Raw genomic sequence first — 9,492 nt, 5'->3', positions numbered from 1 at the left:
TAAATTATAAATTAAAAATAAATTTTTATTATTCTGATTTTGAAATAAAATTTTAAAAGAATGTGTTTCATTCTAAAAGATTGCGAAATAAATCTTTAATAACTCAAATTTTATCTTTACATTCTATTTTTTCAAATATTTGCATAATTGTCTATCATCCTTCTGCTTATCCTTGAGTTTTCTGGTTGGAGGTTGGAATTATGCTTCTTGTCATTTAGCCAGACATGCAAAGAGTTTCTCGGCGCTTCAATCTCCCATGTTCGTCTTCCACTGGATCTCATTTGGTGATGGCGGCTACGACCAGATCGGTTCTGGAAGAGTCTGAGGAGAATAGCTTCATGGTCTTTTAGGTTGGGCGGGACAGATTTCTTATTATAAGATTATATTTGCTTAGGTTTGGGCTTGTAATATTTATTATTTTTATGATAAAAATGGATAGAATTTGACGATTATTAAATTATATTATTATTTTTTTTTTGAATCAAAAATTATATTATTTATTAAACTCTTAATAGAATAACCGATATAATATTTTATTAAATTATATTAAATTAATAATGTGATCAATGGAAGGTAATAAATTTATAAAAAAGTTTTCTAATTTTAAATTATTTAATAAAAAATTATTAATTTGCTTTAAATTACACCAAAAATTCTATCATAATATTATATATCAATTATATAAAATAATTGATCAGAACCTTATATATTAAAAAAATTTTCATACATGGCTTTATTTGAATTTAAATTAAAATAAATTATAATTTTTTTATCTATTTTAAAAAATTAAAAGATTCATTTATCTTAATTTACATTTTGAAGGGTATATTTAATATATTTTAAAAATTAGAAAAATTTATTTTATTTATTTTAATAATTGAATGACTTATTTAAATTTAAAAAAAAATTAAAAATTATTTGACTATTTATAAATTGTTTAAAAACTAAATAGACTTTTTGTCTACGGTATAAAAATATTAATATTAATTAAAATTAAAGTTCAATTCAAAATATAATAATTCCAGAAACTATAACTCTATTTTGTTTAAAAAATATTTTTAAAATAAAATTTATCAGAAAATATTTTTTATTAAAAAACATTAATACGTTTTTAAGAAAAATACTTACATTTTTTAGGAGAAAGTAATTTTTTTAACTTTAATAGTTTTATTAATATTACTATATATAAATTTATTAATATTTTTATTTTTTAAAATAAAACTAAATAATTAAAAATAAATTATTTTATTAAAAATTATTTTCTTAAAAATTATTTTTATGAAAACATTTTTTAAATCTAAATTATTTTATGAAAAAAAAAGGGTCTGTACAATTCAAAATTGTTTCTAATTTGGTTCTCTTAAAAGCTCGGATATCCACTGTTGGCTGTTGCGCGTAGGTTCAGACCCCCTTATCTCACCCTGTTTCCTTCTCCACTAAGGATTCTACAACACATACAATTAATTAAAAAAATCACAATTTCCAAAGACGAATTTTATTTTTAATAAACTTCCAAACGAGGTTAATTTTATATTTAAATTGAATATTTAGATATTTTTTTAAAGATTTTTTAGTAATAAAATATTTATTTTTATATTTTAATATTACTCTTTTAATAAAAATAAAAAATTAAAATTAGTCACCAAATAATTTTAAAATATTAAAATATAAAATTTAATAATATTATTTTTCATATATGGTTTTTATTGGTCAGAAGCAACAAACTGCCTGCCCCATTGGGATTATTCCCCGCCGTTGATTCAAAGCAGAAAACAAAAGGAGTTTTAATTTTACGCGTATTGCCAAAATTAGTCCATTAAACCTCATTCATTTTCTTTTTCAAAGAAATCATCTGCTGCCACGTCATACAAATCACACCCAATTGCTGACGTGTCACAAACCGAACCCCGAAAATAAATAATTAATAAATAATAAGAATTTTAACCAAATCCACAATTGGTTCCAACTTCCTTAGTTGTTTTTTTTTAAAAAATAAAAAATAAAATATCTGGTACTTATATTCCACTATAAAAGTAGTCTCATCTACCAAACCTTCCTTTGTCATCATTATGCTCAAAGTCTTCTTATGCAAGACAAAGCAACATAATTAGATCTCTCCACAACCAAAGCCTCTCTTCAATCTTCTTCTTCTTCTTTATCACCGGAAGCAAAAGCAAACGAAAATGAGCTATTACAACCAGCAACAGCCTCCTGTTGGTGTCCCACCTCCTCAAGGTACTGCACCCAGAACCCCTCTCCATTTCTTTTTTCTTTCTTGCTGTTCTTGCGTCAAAGATCGTGGGTTTATTGGGTTTTTATTCATTTTCCAGTTCATTAAAGATTGTGGGTTATTTGGGTTTCTAATTTCATCAGGTTTACTAGATTCTTTTTTCTTTATTTATTTTTTCTAATTTGTTGTGGTGTTCTTGTTGTGAAGTTGTTTGGGAGTTATGGATTTTATTTTATTTATTAGTTGCAATTACTTGATGGTATCTACTAGATCTGATGTTATTATTGATGGGTTTTTTGGGTCTAATTTCCGTGTATGAATTGATTTCTTGATATAGGTTATCCACCAGAAGGGTATCCCAAAGACGCTTATCCACCACCGGGATATCCTGCTCAGGGTTATCCACCTCCGGGATATGGTCCTCCTCCTCCAGCTTATGCCCCTCAGTACGCTCAGCCGCCTCCTCAGCAGAGCAGCAGCAGTGCTGGTTGTTTGGAAGGATGGTATGCCTCTCTCTTTTTCCCACATGAATACTTTAATGATGGATTTGAAATTGTTGAGCCTAGTTTATATGATGCAAATTTTAGGATAAGCTATCTGGGTTGGTTCAACTCGTTGAGAACGAGTTGACTCTGGTAAGATGATGGATACAATTTTTGATCTAGTTAATTGCCCTTGTTGTCCACTATCTTTTTGGGTAATTGTGATGGAGGTCAAGAACCAGATAAAGATTCAGATGTTCTTTGGGGTTTGTGCAAACATAGTTCTTGTGTGGGGTAATTGTCAGAACCTGGTCCTGGTTAATGGCATTATATAGTTCATGGTATTAAGTTGATTTCCAAATTCAGCTGAAGCTGAAAAGATGGCTGCTTTGTGATTTTGCCCTGATACACTAAACAATTTGGATTTGAGTTGGATTTTTTTATAGAAAGGGTTACATGGTTTGATATATCATTTGACCCTCTGCCTTTTAATGAACAGTCTGTTTGGTTTGAGGGGAAAAAAAAAAAAAAGAAAGTCTATTTGGATGGCTGAAAAAGGGGATGGAAGAAAAGGAAAAATAACTATGAAAAACCCTTTTTATCTTATTTGGTTTAAGAGAAAGGAAAATTGTCTTAAAACAAGATAAAATAGTACTTTATTTTATATTTCAACATAACTTAGAAGTATTAAAATTACTTCTAAAACAAATGTAGGGAGTAAATTTTGCATTTTGGACTTGTTTTATTCCATTGATAGTGATAATAAGATGTTGGATGCTAATTATGATACTGACTTTTCTGTGCAGTTTGGCTGCCCTGTGCTGTTGCTGTCTGCTAGACGCATGCTTCTGATGAGGTTGAGAGAGCTTTGGGTGGTTGTGAATTTGTTATTCAAAGCATTGTGACTCAAGACTTTATTAGTTTCTATTAAAGTGATCTTCTTATTGTTCTTGCTTTTAAATATCTTGAAGACTTGAACAATTAATTTGGAGCTATTTTCATTTTTAAATGGAAGTAAATTCTTATATGCTCTTGGGTCTTCACCTTGTTACATACCCATTAAGATTTATAATGGTCTTGTTGATTTTTTTAGTCGTCTGTAAGTTTTGGAATATTCTGAATAACAAATCTGTTTTATTTATTATAATAATTATTTAAGATTAAGCTATTGATTAGTTGTGATTAGGTTGGTTTTTAGATTTATCCTTTAAGAGTTGGGATGAATAGCTCAAAGTCTTTTTAAATAGTTATATAATTCTAAACATATTTATAATAAAATTAGTTTTAGATAATTATTATTTTATTCTTATGAAATAAGATTTTAATATTTAATATCCTGTTTGGGAAGTACTTTTAGAGGGAAAGGAAAATAAATGGTGGGAAAAATATTTTCCTCTTGTTATTTTTTTTGTGGTTAATTAAATAAAAAGAAAATAAATCAAATGTTTTTCTTTCTTTAAAAAGTAAAGAAAATAAAAAGTAAAATAAAAATTATGATAAATTTACTATTTATATACAAAGTACACTTTTTTGTTCAATTTTATTTATTTAAGAAATTTGTTGTTAAATTTATGGTGAAGAACTTTAGTTGGAGTTAATATATAGACTTTAGCATTATAATAAATATTTTCAATATTTTTAGCTTTATTTATTGAGAGTCCTAAACTATTTAGGAATTAAATAAAGAGGAGAACAAAGAAACGTGAAGGATTTAAAAACAAAAGGAGAAGACGTGAGATGAAAACAAGCAATTCGTAGAAGAAAGCTGAAAATTGTGGAAGAAAATTCTAGAACGAAATGGAATTCATCATTGAATTTAATTCTAGTAAAAGCAAATAAATTTCCATCTCTCTTTATATTGATAATTAAAATTAAGTTATCTATGTAACGGATAATTTAATTTTCAATATGTACTTACATCGGTAATTAGTAATTACTCTCATAATTTCAAAACTGAAAATCATTCACATTAAATTTCATAGGAAATACTTTGATTGGCATTCACAATTATTAGCATCAAATTACTTTGATTTGTTATACGAATATAAATTTCGTAGTTGTTTGCTCTAGCCCTTCCCTTTAATAATCTCTGATCCTTTTAATTTTAGTCGTAGTATGGAAGATAATAATACAATTAGAGTAGGTAACGACACTAACGGAAACTTCATCGGTGTGAAAAATTTTTTAGGGGATGAGTTATTGACTCGTGAGCAGTTTCTGAAAAAATTGAGATTGCTGACGAAACTTCTAAAAATGCGAGAAAGGGATGACATCACACAAGGGAGCCAAAATATAAATACAAAAAGAAAACATAGATAACACTTTGGAGAAGTCTGCTAAGAGCCGAAGAATAAAGGGATGAAAACTAGAAATCATGATAGGAGTCAGCTAGATGCGAGATTGGTGGATGTCATTAGGAAGATCTGGAAGAAATAGTTAGATGATCATTTTGGGATAAAAAACATCTCTTTTCTTTCTCTCGAAATATTAATCGAAGCCTTTGCTCCAAAGTTCAAGTTATCTTCATTGGATAAGTATAACGAAAAGATAGATTCATGCAGTCATCCGGTCAACTTCCATACAACCATGCTCCTCCATGTGATCCTTTGCTGAGTATTCCTCTTTACCCTCACTAGGTTAGCACAAAAATGATACCAACACCTCCCTACTAACTCCATCCATAATTTTAAGGAGCTAGCTTATGCTCAACTACATACCCCTAAGAAGTTATAATCAGGCTTGCAAAAAATAGGGCTAGCAAAATCGAATTATTGAGAAGTTATGTAGGGAGATTCATCGTGGAGGTAATTTAGGTGGATAACTTGAACCATGACACGATCTATGAAGCAATCAAGAAGGGATGTCAAAACACCAAGTTCATGGAATCCTTAATCAATAATTTAGCTAGAGACAATTACTAATTGATGGAGAGGTCCAAAAAGTATATTCATTTAGATCAAAACGCCAAGTTCATGAAATCCTTAATCAATAATTTAGCTAGAGACTATTACTAATTGATGGAGAGGTCCCAAAAATATATTCATTTAGATGATGAAAAGAAAGCCAAAAAAGCTTAGAAGAAGGATGAGAAGAGACTTTCAGAAGAAAGGGGATGCTAGTAGATAGAGGAATGGAGAGATCCGCACTCTAATGTGGATCCAAGAGAATGGTGAGTCTATCAAATATCCCAAAAAGTTAAATCCCGACAGAGCAGAAAAAAGGGATAAAAGCAAGTTCTGTCGATTCTACGATGACTATGGTCACATCATTGTTGAGTATAGAAATCTAAAAGATGAAATTGAAAGGTTAAATTGGAAGGGGGCTTTAAGAAAATTTACTCGTAGAAAGGAAGATGGAAGGGCGAAATATGCAGGAAGGAGGAATGAATTTGCATTGAAAGGTAAAGCAAAGGTCGAAGAGGATGATGATGAACCTCTAAGAATAATTAATATGATTACAGGCGGTCTTAAATCAATCAAAGATGAGAAAAAGATGAGAAAGCAAATTAGCGGGGAAGCTAAGATCATAACAGCAGAGTCACTATCATAGAGTTTAATAACATTCAACACCTCACTCTGACCCATCAGTTATCTTGGTACGAATAAATAAATTTATAGTAAAGCGAATTCTGATTGACATTAGAAGCTCCATGAACTTAATCACATTAGACATGTTTGAAAAGTTGAGATTGCACAAAAAAAAAAAAAAATCTTTTCTGAATCCTCATATCTCTTAGTGGGTTTGGGTGATGAGTTAGTTTTAGTGGCTGGTGTCACCAACTTGACAGTAGTAATTAAAGGAGAGAAATTCAAAAGAGAAATATATGTTGAATTCGCAGTTGTAGACATCCCTTTATTATATAACGCAATATTTAGGTGATAAATACTTAACAATAATGGGATCATCATTAATATGGAGCATCTATACTTAAAACTTTAAGTTATAGTAGCGATAAAAGTGGTGAGAGAAAGCCAGAAGTCTGCCAACAATGTTATGGGAAGTCTACTAAAACGATCTAACAAATTTCTTTACCAATCGACCTTCTAGAAAAACCTAAGTTGACTATCTTCTCAGAACCAGTAGATGAGGTTACCGTAGTAGAATTGGAGGAAGGAAAGAGGGTCAGACTGGAAACAACATTGGATGGTGAGAATGGAGTTATAGTTCTGGAAACTCTCAGAAGTCCCATGTCTATTTTTGCTTGAAAACTCAAAGATATAATAGGAATAGATCCCACCATCATCACCCATATGAGGGAGTGTTCTATTACAAAGTTATATCTTTTGGTCTCAAAAATACTAGAGCAACATACTAACGCCTAGTAAATAAGTTGTTTTAAGAATACATCGGTAAGATTATAGAAGTTTATATTGATGATATGATCATTAAAAGTAAGAGGATAGAAAATCATGCCTACAATATTGCCATGACTTTCAGCATCCTTGACAGCAAATATGAAGCTTAATATGGAGAAGTACACTTTCAGGGTCAAAGCTGGCTAGTCCTTGGGTTTTATAATTTCAAAGAGAGGGATCGAAGCCAATCCAATGAAAAACAAAGCAATTATGGACATGCAACCTTTAAAAACCATTTAGGAGGTACAATGATTGAATGGAGAATAACGACGCTCGACAGATTCATGTCGTGCTCCGTTTAAGATGGTCAGTCTTTTTAATATCAAAGTTAAAGGAATAGCTTTCTTAATAAATTAATATCCAACCGGAAAAGATCATTTTAAGTTATCAAGGTGATTATACATGGAGCATTCCTTTCTTAATAAATTAATATCCAACCGGAAAAGATCATTTTAAGTTATCAAGGTGATTATACATGGAGCATATAAGCTTGTAGACTTAAACAGAAAAGCAATGATAAGGTCATTGACCATTGCCAACTTTAGGAAGTTTTATCAGTAGTTAAGGCTTTTGAATTCAATACTTTTTATCACTTTACTTTAACATTTCCGTATTAAAATAATGAAAATTTGATAAATAGAAAATATTATTAAATTATTAATTATTAATTGTGAATTTAAATAGCAATTTAAATCTTGTAAATACATGTATTGTGATACATGCTACCTTATTTTAATGTAGTAAAATTATTTTAATTATATTTTTAATAATCAATTGTATTATTAAATGTTCTCAAAATTTAATATACTAAAAGACTTATTTTAATATTTACAAAATTGAAATATGCAAATATATATTTAATTGAGTTTGAAAATATGCAAATGCATAATTCAACAACCAACAGGAAAGTGCATCCTGATAGACATGAGAGGTCTAAGGTTCGACTCCCCCAACCCCTATTTCAAAAAAAAAAAAAAACAACCAACAGCCAACTTGATAATAAAAAGCACAATTACTTTATCCAATTCTTTTCTGTCTTAATTTTTGTTCTTAATAAAAAAAGAAAATTTCACCAATTACTGAGGCAGAGAATAGTATATTAGCACTAATGTGAACATTCAGTTGATTTAATTTAAAATTAAATTAAATTAAATAAATTAAAAATTAAAATAATATTTATAAAAATTAAACCGAATCAATTTTGGTTAGAAATTGAATCAAATTAAATTGATCTAATTCAACTCAATTTAATTCGGTTTGAATTTTTTATAAATTTTTTATTTTTTATATTTTATTTTTAATATTTTAAAATTTAATTAGAATATTTTAATCTTAATATGATTTAATCTCTCTGTATTATTAAAAATAATATACTATTATCATTAATCGATTTGATTCAATTTTTTTTTATTTTTTTTATCAAAATCGAACTTAATCAAAATAACTAAAATTTTTGAAAATCAAAATAACTAAAATTTTTGAAATTAAAAATCAAACTGAACCGAAATGAATAAAAAATCGAACTAAAATTTTAAATTAATTCGATTTGATCAATTTTTTCAGTTTAAACCGAATACTACTAGCCCCTAATTAGCACTTTATAGGTTAATTTTTTTTTAAAAAAAAACTTCACTAGAAAGCTAATTTAATTTATAAAATTAAAATAAGAAAAATTATGCATATTATTTAAAATTACAAATTTGCGATTTTAACATTGATTATAACCAATTTAAAGAAAAATTATTATAGCCCTATGTTTAATAAAATGTACTTCAATAACCTTAATTTTGAAATAATTTATTTTATAAGAAAAAAATTAAATATATTATTACAAAAATCATGTATTATTTCAATATCCTTTTAAAGTTCAAGCGAATTAAATATTTTTATTTTAAATAAAAAATTAATAAAAAACAAACTAATTGAATTAATTTTTGTAAAATGATTGATTTCAATTAGGGATATACTTTTCCAAATATATTTTGAACTAAAAACATGAAGTTCATTTAATTTTTTATGAAAATAAATGAATAATATTTAAAATATGTTGAAACATTTATTCCGAATTTTATATTCTCTTTCTCTTATAACTTTTATTCATTTTACTTTTTTTTATATATACTAAGAAAAATAATTTTTTATTAATTTTTTAATTTTATCTATTTTAAAAATATTAAATTTTATTAAAATTAAATTGAAAATTTTAATTTTTAAAAAATATAATTAAATTTAAATAAATCATAATATTTAATTTATATGTTATTATAGTGTAAAAAAATGGATAATTATTTTAAAAAAATTAAAAAATAAAAATTATGAGCCTGAAAGAGTAAAAAATATTAATAAATAATAATGTTCATAATTTCAAAATGAAAAATAAATAATAAGCACCAGTGAAGCCAATGGTGGCCAAGGGGGATGGTCA

General features: G+C 27.4%; 1 protein-coding gene across 1 annotated transcript; it reads left to right on the top strand.

The window, feature by feature from the left end:
• The first annotated feature begins 2,048 nt into the window (after positions 1-2,048).
• On the top strand, positions 2,049-3,743 carry LOC110618569 (cysteine-rich and transmembrane domain-containing protein WIH2). Its single transcript, XM_021761725.2, has 3 exons — positions 2,049-2,235; positions 2,568-2,733; positions 3,519-3,743. Exons 1-3 carry the CDS (start codon positions 2,184-2,186, stop codon positions 3,562-3,564), a joined length of 264 nt encoding a protein of 87 aa, XP_021617417.1. The 5' UTR covers positions 2,049-2,183; the 3' UTR covers positions 3,565-3,743.
• The last annotated feature ends 5,749 nt before the right edge of the window (positions 3,744-9,492 follow it).

The sequence above is a fragment of the Manihot esculenta genome, chromosome 7, assembly GCF_001659605.2.
Source record: "Manihot esculenta cultivar AM560-2 chromosome 7, M.esculenta_v8, whole genome shotgun sequence".
NCBI classification, from domain to species: domain Eukaryota; kingdom Viridiplantae; phylum Streptophyta; class Magnoliopsida; order Malpighiales; family Euphorbiaceae; genus Manihot; species Manihot esculenta.
This window is presented reverse-complemented; position numbering and strand designations above follow the sequence as displayed.

Excerpts from the sequence above, each read along its gene's own strand:
- LOC110618569 (XM_021761725.2), top strand. The coding sequence starts at position 2,184 with ATGAGCTATTACAACCAGCAACAGCCTCCTGTTGGTGTCCCACCTCCT. Across the intron at positions 2,236-2,567 it reads TGGTGTCCCACCTCCTCAAG|GTTATCCACCAGAAGGGTAT; the intron begins GTACTGCACCCA and ends TTCTTGATATAG. Across the intron at positions 2,734-3,518 it reads GCTGGTTGTTTGGAAGGATG|TTTGGCTGCCCTGTGCTGTT; the intron begins GTATGCCTCTCT and ends TTTTCTGTGCAG.